This window comes from Rissa tridactyla, chromosome 3 (assembly GCF_028500815.1).
Source record: "Rissa tridactyla isolate bRisTri1 chromosome 3, bRisTri1.patW.cur.20221130, whole genome shotgun sequence".
Classification (NCBI taxonomy): domain Eukaryota; kingdom Metazoa; phylum Chordata; class Aves; order Charadriiformes; family Laridae; genus Rissa; species Rissa tridactyla.
In genome coordinates, this window is record NC_071468.1 from 46,317,543 (window position 1) to 46,339,412 (window position 21,870).

General features: G+C 40.6%; 1 protein-coding gene across 10 annotated transcripts in view; it reads right to left on the reverse strand.

Moving 5' to 3' along the window:
* Positions 1-21,870, reverse strand: part of DISC1 (DISC1 scaffold protein) — a 215,866-nt gene that overhangs the window by 188,814 nt on the left and 5,182 nt on the right. For 7 of the 10 annotated variants that reach the window (XR_008465229.1, XM_054194043.1, XM_054194040.1 and 4 more), the window contains exons 2-3: positions 6,035-7,017; positions 2,658-2,727 (exon numbers count right to left, since the gene is read on the reverse strand). Coding sequence is in view for 9 of the 10 variants with exons in the window: in XM_054194040.1 (XP_054050015.1) it covers positions 2,658-2,727; positions 6,035-7,017 (1,053 nt within the window). In the remaining variant the exon portion in view is untranslated. Of the gene's footprint in view, positions 1-2,657; positions 2,728-6,034; positions 7,435-7,472; positions 10,074-11,761; positions 14,114-21,870 lie in introns of those variants that run through there. The other 3 variants (XM_054194042.1, XM_054194041.1, XM_054194039.1) reach the window with 3 other exon arrangements.

Below are 21,870 nucleotides of genomic sequence, written 5' to 3' on the forward strand. Positions count from 1 at the left end.
AACGGACACTTTGGAGGGATGACCCATAAACTAAGGGTATTATATGTGTGTATATATATATATATAACAGGGGAAAGTGGTGGCAATTCATTGGAACCTGCTGGGCATGGCATAGATGGTATGGAATAAGGGGTGGATAATGTCCTGGTTCCGGTGGGGATAGGGTTAACTTTTCCTGGTATTCCATGCCATGTGAGCCACGCCCACCCTGAGCTGCCGGGGGAGGGGGCAGGAAGTTGCTGCTTAAAAGCGGGCTGGGGCGGCCCGGGTCCGGCCGGCGAGCGGCGAGCGGCGGGGGGAGCGGCGGTTCCGTAATCGCGTTTGTATATTCCCCTATCCGTGTTGTTATTGTTGTTGTTTGCCTGTTCCCTTTGCTGTTCTGTTAAACTGCCTTTGTCTCAACCCAAGAGTCTTGCCTTTTCTTACGATTCTTCCTGTGTTTGGAAGGTTTTTTGTTGCCATCTGAGGCTAAACCACCAGGCAAGACTTTGTTCTCCACCAGGAGCAGTGACATAGCTCTAAAAGCAAAGGTGGAAAGTTTGTCACTACACGAGGAGAAGGGAAGGTCACAGCTCTTAATTCTTCTTTCAGCACTGCACCTTCTCCATGCTAGTCTTTCCAAAAAACTAAGGAAGCCAATTCAGACATCACAAAAATAATGAAGAGCTGTCACAGAAAAAACACAGCTGACAGTTGTATTAGAAGAGGAACAAAGACCAGAATGACAGAAAGTGGGCCAAGGACTCAAAAATCAGGAATTGATAAAATTAAGGATGCATGGTCACGTGCATACACGGAGTGTGGCATTTTCTGAGAACTCTTCTGTGAAGACGAAATTCCAGTTTTCAAAGGGATGGAGGAACCCAAGGCAAAGAGTCTCAAGCACCGTAGTATCTAGTCCCCTATCAGGACAAATGCTTTCTGCCTATATATGCCAGGCTTAGCACAGAAAATAGCAGTCCCACCTGTGGATGTACCACTCCGCCATTGTACTATTGCCACTTTTGCTCTCTGCAAGCTGCGCCCACAATACCTGGTGGAATCACATTTCAGCCAGACAATTTTCCTGAGGGGAATTAATATAAGACTCTGCAAACCACCCTCCGTGCTATCTACCTGATAACTAGGGTGGAAACTAAAAAGGGTAATTGATAAAACGATGGCCAACAGAAAGACAGTCCTGTTTTGAAGATACAAGACTAGTACCCAGGAAAACTACACAAGAGCTTTCTGTGCAAGGTTAGACAAGTCATCATTTTCCACTGTGCTCAATTACTACGAGGCATCACATGCAGATGTCATACCTGATATACTTAAATACTGCTGTCAGAGTGGCTGACTGCCCAGAGAATCCCAGCTGGAATCTGTGGGAACCACGCACACTGAGTACACAGCTGTCAGGAAGTCTCCAACTGAGAACTCAACCCACAGCCACTTGAAGAGTTATGAGTGTTACACATGTAAAACACACGTATCAATAATGTCTATTTGACAGAGATTAAACCCACAAATATCTACAACGTTCTCAGCATTTAATATACATAAAGGTCTTCCCCCATTGGGAGATGCAACACTAAAAGAATGACTTGTGACAGTGGCAGACTTTACTCCTATGCATAGGCAAGCCTTTAAAAGGCCAACAGAACCACTCTTTGAAAAACACACCTACACCCTAGATACTATTAAAACACATTTTAATCAACTTGGGGAACACCTTTGGGATCAGGGAAACAGAGACATGGTGCAACTGCAAAGCTTCACATGTAAATTTTGAAAGGCAAGCCACAAGTCTGACCACTCCCCCACCCCTAAAAGCTGAGAATAAAAAAAGTGGCAGGAAAGGAACTATCTTTTTCCAGCCTTATGCTCTGAAGTACCCATGCAGACTTTACTGAAATGTTTGTAGGGCTTCCCAACTGAAGATAGACCTAGTGGGAAGAATTTGATCTAGAACCTCAAGACTATCAAAGTGTGAGTAGCTGAACATAGACTACCATAACAGGAAACATTAAGAAACCTGAGACGTGTTAATAGATTCTCCAATTATTAAGGCGCGCACACACAGAGCTTATCGGAAATGCCGAGGCATTTGAAAGGAAAAGCACTATTCAAATACAGACATTCGTCAGCAGCTGCATCACCATCATATTCTCTAGCTGGTTTTGATTCAACTCAGTGGACATCAAGTTAATCCCACAGGACAGTATCACTCACGTTTATAATAGCTACTGACCTCATTTCTGTGTCTGAGCCCTGCTGTAGCGTCATGACTAAATGTGGCAATCAACAAATCACACTCTGTCAGCAGCTAGTGCCTGTCCTTTCTCCTTTCAAAGCTTTCATTCATTTCTGCATTTTTAAAGTCATGCTGCTTCAAAACAGCTGATCCAGATGGAGGATATTTGGATTTCAACTTTCCCACATGGTGATGTGGCTCAAGAAGATAAAAACTGTTGCTACCTGCTGCTGACCTACTTCTTTAATTTGTTTCCTGCCAGACAACAGAATAAACATTACAGTTCATTGAACTAGACTTCCACAGCTAACCATTGCTATGTAGCAAATATAAAATAAAATTAATAGAGGAAGCAGGGAGAAGGAGAAAAAAAAAAAAGGCAGCATGATCCTGCGGGGGAGTAGGGGGGAGCAACTCTCACCTCTATCATAGTCATCTTCCTCTATTGCTTTTTCCTGAAGCCTCTGAAGCCGTAAGATCAAGGATTTTATCTATGCAAAGAGAAAAAAGTTCATTACAAAGAAGGCGGCATTTAAAAATATTTAGACTATTAACCTCTACAAAATACAAATTTAATGAATTACTGCATTGGACCAATTTTGAGAGTTAAGCCCAACATTTGTTAAGTGTTAACCTATTTGGAAGTCAGCTGAACTGCAGATACTTAAGCCAAGCACGGCTTTAGTCCAAATGCATACAGAGAATAACAAACAACATTTCTTGAAAAGCAAAAGAGATCATGTGATTGTAGGATATTTTTCACCCTTTGTATTTTGCCTATATGAGTTTTGCACAGACCAAATCCAGAATTTCCATTTGCAAACCACATTTTCTTCTGTAAGTAAAAAAAGAAATACAGTATGAATATTTTGGAACAAGTATACTCATGATGCTACATAGAAAATTGTGTTCACACGCAGCCAATGAAGTTTCATTAAAATATAATTTAGGCTCATCTACATAACATTGGCGTTTGCATTTTCAGAAATGTTCACATTGCAAATGCTAGATGGTGAAAAAAAAGCAAAACACCAAAACCACCTATACCACATAGAGAGTGCCCTTTCACACACAAAAAAGCCTCTTACTATAAATAAAGTTTTATTTCAAAAGTTACCACTTCTCTGTGTTAACATGAAGGGTCTAGACCAAAGTTCTGAATTTATTAAACATTCAGAAGGCCAGGTGTGTATTCAAAGGCCATTAAAAGTTGTAACCATTAGGAGAATTTGGTTAGAAGGTAGGCACTCCTATCCTCATTGCCGTGCCAGCCACAGCCTAAAACGGCTACACTTAAAAGACTTAAAAGTGTTTTCTTCTTATTAAATTTATACACAGCCTGTACCAAACAAGACACTATCAGCGCTGAAAAAGGTAAGCCTGGAAAAAGCAGCAGCATATATTCATTCTCATAGCCCGAAAGCGCTTGGGAAAGCATTTTCTAACACAAGAAAATCCATAGTTTAGACATTCTGCATTTACAAAAGATTTTGCTCCTCCCTGAAACTCTTTCATATTTAAATCCCTATATTTAAACTCTAAATTGCATAGAGAAAAATAGGTACAGCCAGTCAACAACTTAATAGAAACACTCAGTTATTGTGACTGCACAATCAACACACAAATTAAGCAAGACATTTAAATTAATGGTATCCCTTCTAAATATGGTATGTGAAATTGGACTAGTCAGAAAAGAACTATAAAAAATAAAGCTAGAATAAAAAAATGCTTCATTAATAATAGGCTATAGGATGCCCCAGAGGAAAAACAAAAGCAAACAAAAAACCAATATTGTATATTTTTCCTTTCTCTCAAGGCTTTATTTCACTTTGGTTTTCTATTCCTGAAAGTCCATTCTTTTTTCTCTGAGGCTGGTGAGGAATGCGTAAGATATTGAAGAGAGAAGCTGTATTTTACAACATATTTTTGATAGAGTTTTAAAGAAGCCTGCAGTAGGAATGGTTGAAATGACACTTTTTTTCATATACATGATGTATAACAACCATCTGTACCGAGAGTACAGCTTTGCTGCCGTTTGCAGCGTTTATCCCATCATGCACTCACAGTGGCAGGTCATTTGAAGTCTGCTTGGGTACCACAGCTCAGGCATGCCCACAGCAAACTGACTGATGCTGTCAGAGTAAAGTGCTTTCTATTTGCAAGCTGGTAAGATGTTTGGAGCTCAACTGATCAAAGAGCTCTTTCAGCGTGGCATGTCCTGTATCTGCACGATGTGATGACCACATTTTTTTTTTGCTAATAAGTATAGAAAAAGCATATTTTTAACAACTTCAGTATTGTTTCTCGACTACAGTTGCTTTTGTTCTATTCTGAAAAGTCTGAGACTTGCTCATTATCATTACAATAGGAAGGTGCTTCAAATTAAACATACACGACTGGCTAACCAAGGGCAAAGACATCTGAGGGCACAAATCCCCAATTCTCCATTCAAGGAATTAATGAATACAGAAATTAAAGATAACAATGTTTCTTTTGTGCCTATCAAATAAAGTATACTGAAAAGACAGAAAAATAATTTCCTATTTTGATTATGTTACATATTCCCAAATTTGCAGCAAATTAATTTCCCAAACCATCCCAGACTACGGGCACATTGTCATTCCAGGCATGAAGCCAAAGAAACTGCTCCATGGCAATGTGTGTGAAGTAAATAAGATAACCTAGTTTGAGTCCTTCATGCATCCTCTAAGAAAAGGAAGTATTAGAGAGCATCGTAAGCCCAGGTCAGATGACATGGGGAGTAAAGTAAGAATAAAAGTTTCTCGATCTTCTGTCTTACCCAGACAGCAGGGTTGTGCAGAGCCTCCCCAGACCAGGTTGTTTCATTAGGTCTAAAGACAATACAGTGCATCTCAGCAGGTATGTCTGAGCTGAGAAGTGACAAGAACCTGAATTTCTGAAAGGTGTCCCAGAAACTCAGGGCATTAGTGAGACACCAAAAAAAACAACAAAAAAAGCAGACCACCAAAAAAACCACACACACCCCAAAAGATACCCCACGCCTACTTAGTGCATTTTGAACAAATCTGTGAAATCCATCATGTCCACACTAATCTCTGCATTACTGCTTCCTGCATGCACAATAAAGCCAATATTTGGCTCCTTATCACAGGTAAGTTCAGAATGGTTTCCCTCCAATGCCCACCCCGCCATCCCAAAAACTGTATAACAAAACATAACTGATCCTTCTAAAGGCTTCCCACAAAGAACACAGTAAATGAGACTGCCTGTATACAGGTAGGTATACATGTGGGCATACACATGTGCAAAAAGAAAAATTCCAGACTCAACAGCCCAAAAAGAAAAATTCCAGACTCAACAGCCCAAAAAGAAAAATTCCAGACTCAACAGCCCAAAAAGAAAAATTCCAGACTCAACAGCCCAAAAAGAAAAATTCCAGACTCAACAGCCCAAAAAGTGTTCTTACCACCCCCAAATTTTGTAATACATATACTACAAACTGCAGGCAAAACAGTGAAAGAAAATGGTGTTTGTTGAATTCAGAAACTGATGTTTGACATATTAGAAATGAGAGTATCACAGTTTCAGTAAAACATAGTAATCAGGTACTGCAACAACATCACCTTTTTTTTTTTTGAAGAACTAAATAGAAAAGGAAACCGGTTCTCTCACTTTTGTCATGCAGACTGCTATTGTAAACCTCTGTGAACAAATGTCACAAAAGCCAAATCCTACATCAGCTTTGACTTTGGCACTATAAACACAAATGATTTGGGGGCCAGGAGGAGGAAATAAAACCGAAGTGAGATAACTAACCTTTAACGTACTGCGGTTGCCAAGCAGACAGTCCTGTAGCACTGGTTCATATTTTTTCATCAAAGTATCCCAGTTATGGTCACTAACAGTAAAGCTACTCTCATAGCCTGAGGTGACAGAAGAGCCAGCAGATGCTGCATCCGAGGAATCTGTAGAATATGAAAGCGTTGCATCTGTATCTGAGAGAGAGACAGTCTCACAGTCCTGTAGTTTATCATTCACTGTGGTCTCATTTTCATACTCCAAATCCTCTCTGGGCCTGGAGAAGGAATGCAAAGCTCGCGAGTGCTCATGAGTCTGCACCATCTCTTCTGGCCTCTGCAGATTTCCTGCAGTGCTGGGATGCAGAACGTACTCAGCTTCCTTGATGGTTGACTTGCCTTCAGCATCGCTTACTCCAGAGAATGAGTTCAGGGAGAGCTGTATGAAGCTGAAACTTGAACTAAAGCTATCATGTGTACTAACAGATCGAGAAACAACACCTCTGTTTTGATATTCACAGTTATTATTCACTTCTGTCTGATCCAAAGCATACCTGTGTTGGGGATCACTCACTTTACCACCATGGCTCTTCTGCCACAAAGAGCATACAGCAGAAACATCTTCTTTGCTTGTTGCTGCAGCAGGATAAACCGTGTTTTCTGACTGTGGACTCCTGTAACATGAAAGATTTTTGCAGCTCCCTGGCCTACTTCCAGTAGTGGCAAACATTGTTACCCCATTAGAGGGAACTACAGCACTATTTGCAACTGAACTACAGCGTAAAAATTCAAAGTTATTTTTGTATTGTCTGTGTAGAGAGCAGTTCTCAAAGTCTCCACAATTCTGCCTGCCATGTTTGAGCTCTTCTGGGTTGAATGGCTTGCAGGTACCCAGGGACTGAAACTCTATCTGTCGCCGAGCTTCTGGCCTCATGTATCCAGGTCTTTTTGCCAGTTTCTTTTTACGAAGAGAGCCTGCGGGCATTAACTGCTCCTGACCATCTGAGGGAACGGGAAGGGGAGGAAAAAAAAAAGTCATTAAAGTGTTTCTGCAGTTTTCTAGGCTTAACATATTGTAGCATCTGAAAATAATTGTTTCAGGAATGTCAAACCGCACATCGGTTTCCATTTCAACAAAACAAAGACACTGACCATATTGCAGATAGAGGAGAAAAGTTGTTACCAGAGAACACTGTGTGTGTTGGTCCAGTTTCTAAAGAGTTTGCACCTGCTCTTAAGTGAGCTCTCTAACATAATCACATCCATCAGGACACAAACCTGGGCAAAATGAACCACATCATCTGCCCTGTGCACAGCAATGCCCTGCACTCTCTCATTCTCAATTCACATAGCAGCACACTAAAGCACAGTCTCTCTGATCCAGAGTGATTTTCAGACTTACAAGCACATCTAGGATCAAACTGAATCTGCATCAAAAAGATGAGAACCATACTCACGAAGAAATTTTGTGCATAATCTGTTGTTGCTCATGTCCAGTTTCTTGTGTTCATATCCTTGCTTTATTAATACAAGCAAGCGTTTCAGATTCTGCTTCCAGAACAGATGGAAGACCCTTGACACTCCATGGTTGCTTATCTGTCAGCCTAATGAGATATTTTATGTTTTCATTTAGATTTACTGTGCTACCTATTGTCCAAAATGTGAAGTTAAAGGAAAAGTTTTGCATGCAGGATCATCAGTCCTAGAAAACTAATACCACCATATGCTTGCATTACTGTAGCATTAGCATCATTAAGAAAGGGCCCTCTGTTCAATTTCCCCATATATACCTTACTTTCATAGATGAAAAGATAAATTTCCTGCTTGTAGAACAGAATAAAAGAACCAAGATAAAAAACACAAAAAAAATTAAAAGTGGGAGATCAGAATGCAATATCTTGTCTTTGTTTTCTGTACATTTCTACACAAAAAGAAAAATTATGTGTAGATTTACAAGATTACATGGTGACAACTTTCAGTTTCTTATGGATTTACTACTAGTCAAAAGGTATTCCATTTTTCTGTCCTGCACACAATCAATGGGAATACAAGCTCTGCACCATCATCCACTTTGTAACAACAAAAAAAAACACATATTGACTGGGCCTATTTGCCAGAATCACCCTTCTAAGGACTCTAGTGACTAGCTGAATGATGCCCTTGATTAGCTGCCCTCTACTTACTGAAACAGAATCAATTGCCAGAATCTCAGGTGTTTGAGAATATTCTCATCACCCACACAGCCCTCTTGTAAAAACACAAGTTTCAGGGAAAAAAAAAAATCCCTTGCATGCCATATATTTAATATCCATCTCTAACGACAACCCTTTATCAACTTTTACATTGAGAGATGTGCACATAATCTAAACACCTCAGCAACTCCTAACACAGGTCTCATACACACCTCACTACAATGACAACCTATACAAACATTTAAGCATTAGATCTGAAACTTCCCAGGAGACTTTTCCCAACATTCACTACACTCTCTCCAAATAACCTTCAACAAAAGCAATTTATACATTTTCCACATACTAGAATGGTGGCACATCTCACCATGGGACTGCAGTTAAGCTTCTGTATTCTGCTTCCTATCACCATAAATTAGAATACCCCAGCTGTCTCTTACATTCTCTTTTGTCAGAGGAAAAAGCATCACAGAAATAAAAAAGGTCACGGAGTCCATCAGCCTGTCTACTATAAAAAGACAGTGAAATGCTGTACTGGGAGTAATGTTAATAGAAGTCCTAACAAATAGGAACCGCTCTTAGAGTAAAGGAACAAAAATTGAACAAAGTGTTCTTTAGAATTTAGTTCTTTTAGTTTATATACAAAATAACAGCCTAAATTTGCCTTCAGCAGAAGAAATCAGTCATGCAGAAAAAAGTCATTCTAAGACTGGACATACCTTATCACCGTTTACAAAGGCTAGTTACAGGCTTCGCCTGTAAAAATGGAAAAGGTTCTTTGGTTTAATTAAAATCAGTTTAAAATTGATCTCAGTAAATCACTATGAATTTCTAAAGCAGACAGATAATTAGAGCTCTTTAAACCCCAAATTTAAACTAAGGTAATGTAAGTAAGGTTTAAATTTTCCAAAGTGTTAAGTATTTGCACCAAGTAAACTAGATGCAATTCTAAAACTTATTTGGGTCAAAGCGGTACAATTCCAGCATCCTGAACTAGTCCACACAAGAACCACGCACCTCCACACTCCTCCCCACGTTTGCAGGTAACTCTCTAGAAAGGTTTACCATCCAGCTCCTTTATGGTCTCCAGGTCTGCCTCCTGGCAACTCCAGCAGCACAAGTCCCTCAGCTGGCTACTAGAGCAGCACCACAGCCCGAATGATACCCAAGATCGTAGTCCAAGCCACAAGCCATTTGGAGGACATTAGCAGGAGAGGGATGCAGGTCCTTAGCTCCAGTATTACCTGCACTTGAGCACAAGGCAGAGAAGTAGTGGACCGACAGAGAGCTGGGGCCAGCACCTCAGCATGAACACATATGCTTTCCCCAAAGAAAAGGAAGGGGAGAGGCAGCCGCAGCCAGACCCTCGTCTCCCAGCTAGAGAGCAGTCGCAGAGCCCTCACCCACCATGAATTCCAGACAGGATGTTACTACGGCTTTGAGTACACTGTTTGTGCACAGTTTACCCTTCCATCATGTCTCTTTTCTGAAGTTTAGAATCATTTCAGTTGTTTATCACCACATTATGACATTTAGTTACAAAGACTGTTTTTTCCACATAGCCTTCCATCCACAGCTTGCTTCATCTGCACATCAGATACAGAAACTACACTGAACCAATACAGCTAGCATGTTAATATAAGAAAAATATGAGGCCTGTCTTTTAATTCCCTCAGTTTCAAGCATGTCAAATAACTGATAAGTCCGTAGCAATTAACTACAAGACTATCAAAATGGTATTTTGGAACACTGTGAAACAACCAAAGGTAATTTAAAAAATTACATTATAGTGTGTCATGCATTGTATGAGACATGCACTTAGAAAAATCACAAATGGAAGAAGGGTCTTTTCAATTGTAATATTACAAATCTACTTTTAGATTAGTAATTTTAAAATTACTTTTAAAAATTATGTTACGATCTTAGAAGATGATGCAACATATATTTTAATGTCAGATTATGTGCAAATGGCTTCAAATCCACATTATGAAAGCTCAGAAAGAACTTAATTATAACATCTCTTTTCACCATAACAATCTTTCCTCATGGCCAATGTTTCATAAATGGTAACAGCTCAGAGCCAGAGCACAAGAGGGGGAAGCAAGTCAAAAAAAGTCCCCCCCAAAAAAACCAGTCATCCCCCCCCAAAAAAGTCTAGCTCTGTAAAACAAGGTATAACACCAGCAATGCTGTACATGTCTTCATTGCACCAAGAACATGAAAGAGGGAGAGGTAAAGCCAGAGCGCATTTCCCACTGATGGAAAGAACACATTTTATGCAGCCAATATGATGCTAAAGGACAATAGAACAGTCCTCAAACTCATTTTAGCTAATCAGTCTTTGTTTTCAAACACAAAAATGGTAGTTCAGTTTTTTGATCAAACGCTCTAGTAGCACCTGTGGACAGACCAGTGTAACTACCTCACATTTTTGTACAGTCCACTAGGATTTTATAAATTGGTACAGAAGCTCTGAAGTGAGTACCTCCCCGCCTCTGCTTTGAACACACAACGCAGAATGCTTCCAAGCTCATTAACTTCTCCCCGAAAGTAACTGAGAAATTAACATGCAATTTTAAAGAGAGTTTGACTATCTGAAAACACCTATATCACACACAGTTGATTTTTATTAGAATAACGAATTCACCTTGAGAGCATTCATGGGTGGTAACTGTGGTGTGGAGGAAAAGATACTTGGTCACATTCAAAGCCAACTATCAAAGCACTGCTCCAAGCAATTTCTGCAGCGCTGCTTCTGTCAAGGAAGCCTTAAACACCTGCATTAAACTGTATGCAAACAAAGTAAGTGAGACGAAAATATTTATTATTTACAGAGAGACAGACAAAAGTTTAACCTTTCGGTAACAAAACTGAACCATTCTCAGGGATTAATCAATCTGACATGACAATAACCATTACTGTTCAGTTCCTACCTCATAAAAATATGTAAAGTGTTGCAGGTTCCTAATTAGTTACATTTTGACTCACTTGCTGAATTTCAAAGATACCACAAAATATTCAAAATAAGATGGCACTGGTCTCAATAAAGCCTATGTTAAAAGAAACCAGTACCATCTCTTTATTCAAAAGTAACTTTCTTTGAAAGTACAGAGTTTTATAAGTCTTAAAATACAAAGGTCTCATTCATCTTTTTCATCTTGCTTACTGAATATTAACTACTTTGATTTATCTAGTATTTGATAAAGTGTATCTATAGAAGACAAGCAATGGCTGAGCTACATTATATTTGATACCATTTATCAATTACTTCCTCACCAAGGGTTCCTGTGATTTCTAAGATTGCAGGCTGGGTTCAGTTATTCAATTGCTAAATTTCAAAATTTCCAAGATGTCACATACAAAACATTCAAGTCACTAAATGCATGTTAGTTTCTATTCTTCATTTAAAAAAAAAAAAGAAAAAGCACAACACTTAAGACTTGTGCATTTTAGAAGTCAAGAGTAGGCTTCCTTAGCCAGTGTTTAAATAATTGTATTTTTATTGACACACTCCGATAATGTGCACATCATTAAGTTGTTACATTTAAGCCACTTACCTCCTTAATGTAACAACTCATTTCAAGTCATTTGATGAAATTGCAGCACCCCTCTCCGGAGTAAGAATTGCATTAGCTGATACCAGTTTCAATACGCCCATCAACTTTTTTCCCCCTCAAGAAAAAAAAATAATGTTTTAAATCTGCTTTTGCCTTAACACTAAGAAAAAAAATATATTAAAAAGTAAATTGGTAAATATCAAAAACATCTCCCACATCACTAACAATCACCTATTTAGTCAGGGGGAATAAGAGAAGCACCCCTTTCCTTAATTACATATTTTAATTGTGTTGCATACTGCTAACACTTTAAAACACATCTGCATCCATCAGTATTCAGCACACAAGAAGGCTTTTTTCTCACGCAAGCGCCTCGCTGAATCAGGGCCTAAGCACCTTGATGTGACAAAAAGAACAGAAATATGCCTTTCTGACCTTTTTAAAAATACAATAACTATCCAGCCTGTGAAAGCATGCAGTTGCACTGTGAAGGCCTATTTGATAACTAATCAACACCCTATGGCTGGCAACCCAAGACTTGGCTGTTATACAAAATTGCACTCCAAGCTGAATGAAAATTACACCACACAACTTCTTCACTAAAGCATTACAAGGAAATTCATTTTGTTGGCCAGAAAAGTGAGTGGCAGACTCATTCTAGAACAGCCAAATGACTCTTTGCCGTCTCAGGAAAACAGGACCACTTAGATAGCATGATACTGTCAAAAAATGTCATTTCAGCACTTTTCATTTTTGTTTTCATGCAGTCAGTTACTATTACAGAAGTCCCAAGGGGGTGGGAAGAAAAAGGCCATGGAAGCCCTAAGACCTTTGCAACTTCAGCATACTCCTGTTATAGACACTCCTAACACATCTCATTCTCCAGCTGTTACTACATCTCACACTCAAAATTCGTCTCTGGTTGACAAACCTCAGCCCAAGCAGTCTCCAAACCTCCCCATACAGCTCACTCATATATTTCACCTAACCCATCTGCTATCAGCCTTGGATAGCTGGAACTGCCAAATGCACATAATCAACCACCTAACATAAGTTAGCTTTTCAGCCTCTCTACTCATCACTTACCCTATATCCATCTCTGCAATCCATCTTGTTGACCACCAACAGACAACCAAGCACGCCAGGGAGAACACAGGGCAGTACCAGCACTGTGTGCCTTCAGCACAATCAATAACAGAAGACACTTAACTTCCCCACAAATATCCAACCCCAATTTGTTTTACACCCACCAGTATAATTCTTTTTTACTTATGGTTAAATAATTGAGAATAATTGATCCACTTTCCAAAGAGGCAGGAGGACACAGAAGTTGCAAGCCTACAGAGAACATTCACAACAGAGAACCAAAGCTTATTTCAGGAGCTTTGGGATTTTTTTAACGTTTGTTGCTGGTTTTCTTCCTGAGGAAAAACACTCTTGTTCCCAGTTTCAGCATGAAAGTCTGCAGAGGCAATCCATGTAAATGTCTCAAGTGGAGAAAAAGCTCTGATTCTTACAGTCGAGATTTGAAAACAGCTTTAAACATTACACAAAAATAGGGGAGCAACAATTTTGCACAGAAACTGTGAAGTTTGGTTAGTTCCTAAATTAATTTTCAAACAACAGTTAATGGGCTTGCAGTCATGTCCCATAAAAGTATTTCACAAAACATGCATGTAATTATGAAATTAGTACATAGCAGTCCTTATCAAGAATGGTCTATTTAACACACCGCACTTCTCTTTCATCACTCTGTCTACAAAGTGACAGTGTGGATTCCCACTACTTCTGCTCAGTCAGATCATCTACAGCGAGACTCTAATATAAAACTCATCAGGGGGGAGGGAGGAATAAAAAAAAAAATTAAAAAAAAAACAGAGTGAAGTGTGAGAGCACACTGACAGCAGTCAATTTCTAATTCAAGCACAGTTTGAGTTCTCCAGCCTGGAGATTTGAATTTTTAATTTCACCAAGAGAGTGGATTCCAAATTAAGCATCTGATGCACAGTCAGTCTGAAACTAGAATTGAGTTTATTGAAATAGAAAGTAATTTTCTCTTAACAGCTCAGTAGTGATCACATATAATGAAAATAAAACAACATGGCAGTTCCTATATTGCCAGGGGTGAGGAGTCAGAATGCTTTTAGCTTTACAATTTAATATCAAAGTCCCAGGACAAACGCTCCTCCTTTGCCTGCTGAAGGAAGTTTACCTTACAGCCCCAGTTGGGCTGTCAGGATGTGATGTCAATGCTATCCAGAAAACAATGAAGATGGAATCAAGCTCCAGACATCAGGAGAGCCAAGCGATAGCTTCCCGCAGAAAGCACAGCAACTCGGGATGCAGTTTTAATATAAGATACTGCAAAAGCCAGGCATATACAAAACCTGCAGTTACAGCAATGCATGGGACACAAAGCCCACCTGCAGCGAGGAGGGAGGCAAACAAGCAGCGCTGGTCCCTCACCCCTCTCCCCTGAAAAGAAAATCTCAGGACTTTGCATGAGCCCCTGCAACTCTTTATGCTCCCGCAGAATTTCTGCACTCAGGTATTCTCTGCAGCAGCGATTCTGTGGATTGCACTTCTGCTGGCTGACAACAAATTGCCACTCTGAGTGGCGAGATGAACATTCTCAGCTGGACCCACAAGGCACAGACTGCAGCACTGCTCCCCCGTCCTCAACAACTTCAGTTAATACAAGTCCTTGCTAAAGGCCAGCAGATTTCCTCAGCATCATCAGTCTGTAGATGTCATAGCCTGCGAGGGGTCAACCTGTGTGCTCCAGCAAGCCAAGTGCACTTCCCTTAGAGACCTACACTTGTAAACAGGAAAGATGCACTTGATATCCCTTTTGAGATCTTCAATGAGAATATGGCTTGACCTTTACAAACCTTACCCAAGGCTGTAGACAGACAAAACAGAAGTTAGAAGTTTGCTTTATTGGGCCTAAGAACACAAAAGTGAAAACATCACCTATATCCTTTTCCTCTAGCATGGAGAAGAAAAGTAGATGGTTCTGGTGATTATCCTATGAACAAGCTATGGAAGAAGTACTACAGCAGATATTGCTGAAACTGCAGCAGAATACTAACCACAAGCACAAACACCTCTCTCCTAGCAGAAATCACAGTTCCTTCTAAATAAGGTGGGACAGAAGTCACTCCATCTACAGCAAGTTAGATATCTAAAAAAAAAAAAAACACTACACAAAAATTAACATGCCAGGAAAGAATATAGTTATGTAGTTTCTCTTCAGAAGGTAACTGCATTGAATTACAGAATTTAGCAGATGTGCCAGCACAGAGTGACGATGGCAATCGTTACGGAGGATGAGAAGACCTGAAGAAAGTGCTGGAGAGAACTCAAAGAAGGCACCCACCAGCGCTAGACAGCTAGGAATTACAGAATGGTAGGGGTTGGAAGGGACCTCTGGAGATCATCTAGTCCAACCCCTCTGCCAGAGCAGGTCCACCTAGAGCAGCTTGCACAGGAATGCATCCAGGCGGGTTTTGAATGTCTCCAGAGACAGAGACTCCACCACCTTTCCGGGCAGCCTGTTCCAGTGCTCTGCCACCCTCAAAGTAAAGAAGTTCCTCCTCATGTTCAAGTTTGTGCCCGTTACCTCTTGTCCTGAACCATACCGCTCCAAATAAGAGCCCTGGCATTAGAGGCCAAACATGGTATTTCCTACCCACATCACCAGGTATTGCAGGAACACTGCCTCTGTAACCAGACTACCGGAGTGACAACTCACACGAGATCTGAGTGACTGCAGAAGTTCCAGGCAGAAGCTGAAGAGTTAAACCATGCGCCTTGCACCAAGACTTGAGACCAAAGACTCAACAGGACCAAAGCCCTGTCTGTCTTCATGCAGATTCGAAAGCCATGCCCACTAGAGGCAGACAAGGAGCAGGGGATACAGTCATGCAGCAGCCAGCCAGACCCCATGGGAAGGAAGGGCATCATCAGCACCTACAGGTCTACTTTGATTGTCATTTTGCTCATTTTTGTCTCCATCCCAACTCTACTGATAACAGCGTTGCACATGCTTTCCACTGCTCCCATCAAACCCTGCCTTCTTTTCCACCAGCTTCTTTTCTTGGACCCCAATTAGTTTTCACAAACCAATTGCTCATTTCTCTTCAAGTAAGAGAAAAAAAAAGACAGTTGAACCAGGAATCTTTCCAATTGTTGCTCTGGACCTTTGACCAAACTCTGCATGGGTCACACTTAATGCTACACAGTCCAGAGTGATAACCATCAACAAAGCTCCCAAACAACATTCAAAGCCACACAGAGATACTCTCTGCCCCAATACCACCTCTTTGGTCCTTTTCAGTTTAACCTTTTTATCACAACCCCAACAAGCACAAGCCTCCCCCAACCCCCTAACAACATTTCCCCACAAGAGCAAACAAGCACATCTCAGCTTACCTCCAAAAATCCTTCTTGCATGAGCTTCCAGACCCTCCAGCTCCCCAGTCTACTCAGACCAACCCATCCCTTCCCAGGTGGGGAACCTTCCTGCTTTGCACTCCCCATCAGCAGGGCTCAGAAGTTTCTAGGCTTCTACAGGTGCATTTAAAAGGAGCCCAGCCCCACTTCAGCTGTATCCACTGATTTCATTGCTTGCCTCCAGGTGCTCAGCCTTTCTGCTACCAGGACTTCAGACAGTTCTCAGGGCTCCTGTTACCTTTCACAGCACACACATAGTTTGTATGAGCATCTAAATCAAACCCCACTCTAAAGGCACACTGGCTCCACTCATCCCCTTGAGATCATCTCACTGAAAACATTCTTGTAAGAGGTTTTTTTTCCCCCATGACTGCAAATCACTGCTATTCACATCTAGGAAATCAAGACAATTACTTGCCACAATTTACTCTTGACAGTCTCCCTGGGCTAACATGTATTAGCTAGTAATACAGGTTACACTTATTAACATATGCCTATAATGCTCAACAAAAACACAGATTTTTGCCAGAGTTTTTTTGTAACTTATTTCTGTCACATGCTATTTGTAACTCACTTAAGTATCCCTACTTAAGTACAAGGTCATAGGATCTGCCACCTTTTGTTGAACCTCACCTGTCTGCTCTTTTTACCCAATCAAATTGAAGCATACTATTAGTCTTCAAAAAAATTGTACCCTTTCATGAGATAGCTTGCAGGTGTTTCTTGTCCACCAAGGACTGTGTGGTATTGGAATGAAACAAAGTCTTAAGCAAAATCCTTCAGGTCAAAAAATAATGAGAAGTAAACACAAAAACCTGACTGACCTTTCAAAAATATTTCTATATAAAAATAAGATAGTCTTGAAAAAGCCAATGAAACAGTTTTTCAGGACAACATATTCTGTATTCAGCTTCGCATTTTAAATGGATAAAAAAAGGTGGTGATTGTACCATATGGTGTTAAACATGCACACCTGAAAAGATCTGCATCTGTAACAAAAAGCTTGGCAGAGGAAAACTTTGAGCATCATTCAAATTGTCTTCCAGAATAAATACAGATCATTAACTTGTTACTTCCAACACTTTTTTTTGGTTTTTTTTTTTTTACATTTATTACTTGCTTTAGAAAACCTGAATTCAGAATCCAGGATTAGCAGTGTCTTTTGCAAGGAAACTTGCATTTACCTATCCCTTTCAGTTGTATGGGACAGGCCTCTGGGTAGTATTAGTGTCATAGCAGCAGGAGATTTCTTCCCCTGCTTCTTTCAGGCTTACACACAGTACTCCTGACAAGTATTATTATTAAAAGGTAGCAGCAGCTTCCTTTCAAGGGAAGTAAAGTGTTTTCAGAGACATTTGATCTCATCAGTCCTGAGGTACAGCAGTAATCTGACGCATTAGATCATGGTTAAAACAGACTACATGAGAAGCTACATAACTCACCCAAGTCACAAAGAACGCCCAAGACAGAACTAAAGACTTACATAGGACTCCTGAAAGACGGCTAAGGAAGGGAAGAAAAAAAAAAGCAGCATTTTCACTATAAGAATACATCTAAAGCTTCGTACCTTTAGAACTCCTGTCTTCATTGAAAAGACTGGGGATTTAAAAGGCAGCATTTAGATAGAATTTTATCTTAATATTCTCAAAACTACCAAACCTTGGAGTCAAGGGAACCCCTGAGACAGATTCTGCCAATAATGTTATTTTGTGGGGGACTCTATACAGTGAGGTTTCACTTTGAAACAAACATCATATTGAGATGACTCTTTAACTTACCTATAATATGACTTAAGCCTGTTTCATTTTTGTACTCTAAGTCTAAACAAGTCTGTACTAATCTGCAGATCTGATACAAGAAACTATATTTATAAAATACGTGTCAAGTAAGTCCACTGGGATAGTTCATTGATGAACTCCTTTAATTCCTGAGTAAAAAAGTGCTACCTTTAAGGTGGAAGCCTTTTAAATTCTCTGCTGACTAGGAAAACTCGCAGGATCTTGAAGGGACTTGCAAAAGCTTCACGACCTAAAAAGCATCCTCTCCCTCCAGCACCCCAGAGAGCAGGAACATCCTGATGAACAGCCTTACAAAAACAAAGAGATGCCAATAAACCTGTGAGAGATACTGAGAAGACACATGGATTTTCATTTCTGTACAGTAAGTGTCATAGTGCTTTACTGAACAAAAACATATGAAATGTCTTAAACTTAAATTACCTTAAAGTCTGAGTCATCAGCAAGGACTTCTGTACCAGAGAAAGCCATGAAGACAGAACTAAGGACATCTTTAAGGTTAGAATGCCCTCTTTGGGTGTAAAGATATATTTGCAGCAACAGTAAATTTCAGTAAATACAGTGTTACTTTATGCTATAGAAAGAGAAGTAAACAAAAGAATGCCAAGTGCACTACTATAAAACTTTTAAAGATGTTATAAATGGCATCTGATTACCCTCTACTAGCAACAACATACCAACAGTGAGGACAGCAGCAATCCATACACAGCAGTGCACAGGTGCAAGACGGGGGGGCGGGGGTGGAAAAGATATGGACATAACACAGGAGACATTCAGACTGGATACAGAGAAAAACGATTTCACCCTGCGGGCAGTCAAGCAGTGGACCAGGCTGCCCAGAGAGGATGTGCAGTCCTTGGAGGTTTTCAAGATCAAACAGGATAAAACCCTGAGCAACCTCATGGTCAGCCCTGCTTTGAGCTGAGACTTGGTCCAGAGACCTCCTGAGGTGCCCTCCAACCCAAAGTACCCTATCACACATCAAAGCTTTAAATATAAGTTTGGGGATTTGCAGTATTCCACTAGTTACCTATGCACACAACAAAGGTTCAAGAGTTTCATCTGTGAAGATGCATCCAACTTCGCAAGAAAGCAATTTATCCGATTTAACTCTACATAGGAGTCACAAGGAAGTCAGTAAATAGTTTCATCACATCCTGTAAGCTGGAAACAGCTGACTTTCTATTGTCAAAATTAAGAATAAAGTTCAGTACTTGAAATAAACAGGTTCTCCACCAGTGTTTAAGCATCCAGCATCCACAAACACATGCAGAAATCACAAGCTTCAGTGATGGTCAGTACCTTAAGCAAGACAGACACAGTAAGGCATAACAACAGAGGAACTCCTATTGTTCCACAGCAGCAGACATTTAGTAGTTAGCTGGTGATTAAATGATGCTCATGAGCACCACTTAAATGTCACTTTGATCTACTGCAGTTATTTTACAAAATGTTTATTACCGAGGCTTTTTTATTGGCTGCACAAACACTGGAAAGCATTTCTCTCAAGGTATTATTCAGTTTGCTATATTAAAAATTATTTTGATACCTTCTCCTAGGCTGCTTGCCAACTGGAAGACAAGACAGAGACATCTGCTAGACTGTAACTGTCTGAAGACACCTGCCTTTCAAAAACATAATCCCTTAAATGGTGCCAGGAGTATTACAGACACACACACCCAACATTACCTCTGAACAGCTGCAACAAAACCTGCCTCTCACACAAATTTCCTGGCAAAGGAAGGAGGAAGACCACCTCTGCCCAGGGAATACCGCCTCTACCCTATCCAGTCCATGAAGTCTAATTATAACGCGGGCACAGAAAAAGGCAAACCTGAATACACAGCCACACAGCTGTATCAGCCAGCCATAACCATGCCACAGATGCATATGTTCTATATAACTGGCTGCACAAATACAGTTATTTCTGTCTCTCCTCTTCTCTTTCTTGGTTTTATTTAGAATTCAAGGGATTTCTGGGGCTGCTCTCTTCCTTCTTCCACTACTTTGCTATGTCGGTATTTAAAATACGTACACAGGCTGCTATACAGAATTCCTTAGAGTAGCCTTAAGCTATCTCCTGCACTGTTTTTACCTGGTCTGTTTGGGTTTTTATTATTACTACTACTACTATTATTCCCTACTTAGCTCCCTGCATTGTAATCCTCCTTTTAAAAACTTCTCTCATATCATTTTCAAGTCACAAGAGATCATTTTTAGACAGCTAACTTGTAGAACAACTGCTCCTAAGAAAAGACCTGGAAGAACGAGAGCAACCCCATGTACTTTTCATACAGCTTGCACTGAACAGTCATACTGGCCTTTCAATATTAAAAGCACAGCCACTCTAAACTTGCTATGGCCACACTTAATGCCTAGGCTTCCAACTTAATGCCTAGGCAGAGCACACAGAGTTTCACTGAGACCTGTCAGTGCAGAAAGCAGCAACATAAGAAACACGTGGGTCCAGATCCAGTAGAAAGGTCTGGACCTTCATCAAGAAATTCAGTGCCACACCAAGCTCACTAGAAACACAGCAAAAACATTGCTACAAACCGTTATCACTAGGTATAACAAAGTTAAATTATTTTTAAAACGATACAAAATTAATTCAGAAAGCAAGTGGCATCAATATACACGGCTTATTCAATTCAGCAAAGATGAAGAAACCTTACTGTCTGCACTCTAATGGATAAACAGAAGGCCCTGAACAAGAACAGGGCAAGCCAGCAGATTTCACAAAGGGTGATCGGAAGTCCTATGGATTGCTCGTCCCAAAACAGCAACACTGGTTATTACTACCCTCATACAGAAAAAGACGATAACAAATGTACTTCTAAAAAACTAAAAAGCATCATAACTATACTCAAGGCAGGCGGAAAACATCTCCTTGGCTAACGTGAAATGGTTCCTAACTTGACCCTGGAGCAAATGATCCCATGGAAAATTCTGTCATTGTCAAAAGCTGGCACCGTTGCAGGAAAATTCTCAATCCGATAAAAGAACAAATACCCTACTACCAGTGCTTACTACATACAAAGGAAGAAGTAGGAGCTAGTCTTTTCTCACATTACAGTAACCCAAGACCCCCAACAAAGCAGGATTTTTCCCCCCATCTTCATTCCCACAGGAAGCAGACAGACAGCACTGATGCACTGCTCAGAGGGAACCATTAACTAGAGCAGCTCTTCTCATGGCCAAGTCTGTGCAAGACCCTGGCAGACCACGAGCATGAGAACAGTACAGCAGCGCTCTCACCATGACCACATTCAGGTTTCCCAGGGAAAGGGGAAACGCAACACCCGTTGATTATTAACTAGTTTGGGAGCAAAACCACACAGAGGATCAGCTGTGCTGATGCTGCACTCCAGGCAATGGCAACCAGGCCTTTCTCACACAATTTCAAGCAGGGGTTCTCAAGATTTTCACTGCTCTAAGCAAATAAAAGTGTACTGCTCTCCTAAACAAGGGCTCTGGCAGGAGGGGAGCAAAGTTTCAGCATGGTGCCCTGCCAAAACAGTGCTGCCTCACTGTGGTGGCAGCATAACCTGGGACCATCCAGGGCGTCTTGAGAGCATCTCATGCCCCTGAGACTCCACACCACTGCTGACACAGATGTCAGCACCCCTTCTGTGTCACTCCCACTGGGGACACGGCAACCACAAAGATGTTAAAATTAAGAAAATCTTGCTACAGCAATGTAAAACACCACCAAACTCAGCAGTTGTCTGTCCCACTCTCCCAAGATTGGTGCGCTTAGCGCTCTTGAAGTGCGGAGCTGGGAATGCAACTCGTCCACAGCTCAGCCCCCACTGGTCACAGCCTGAGCTATTAGTACAAATACTGACAGGTTAATGC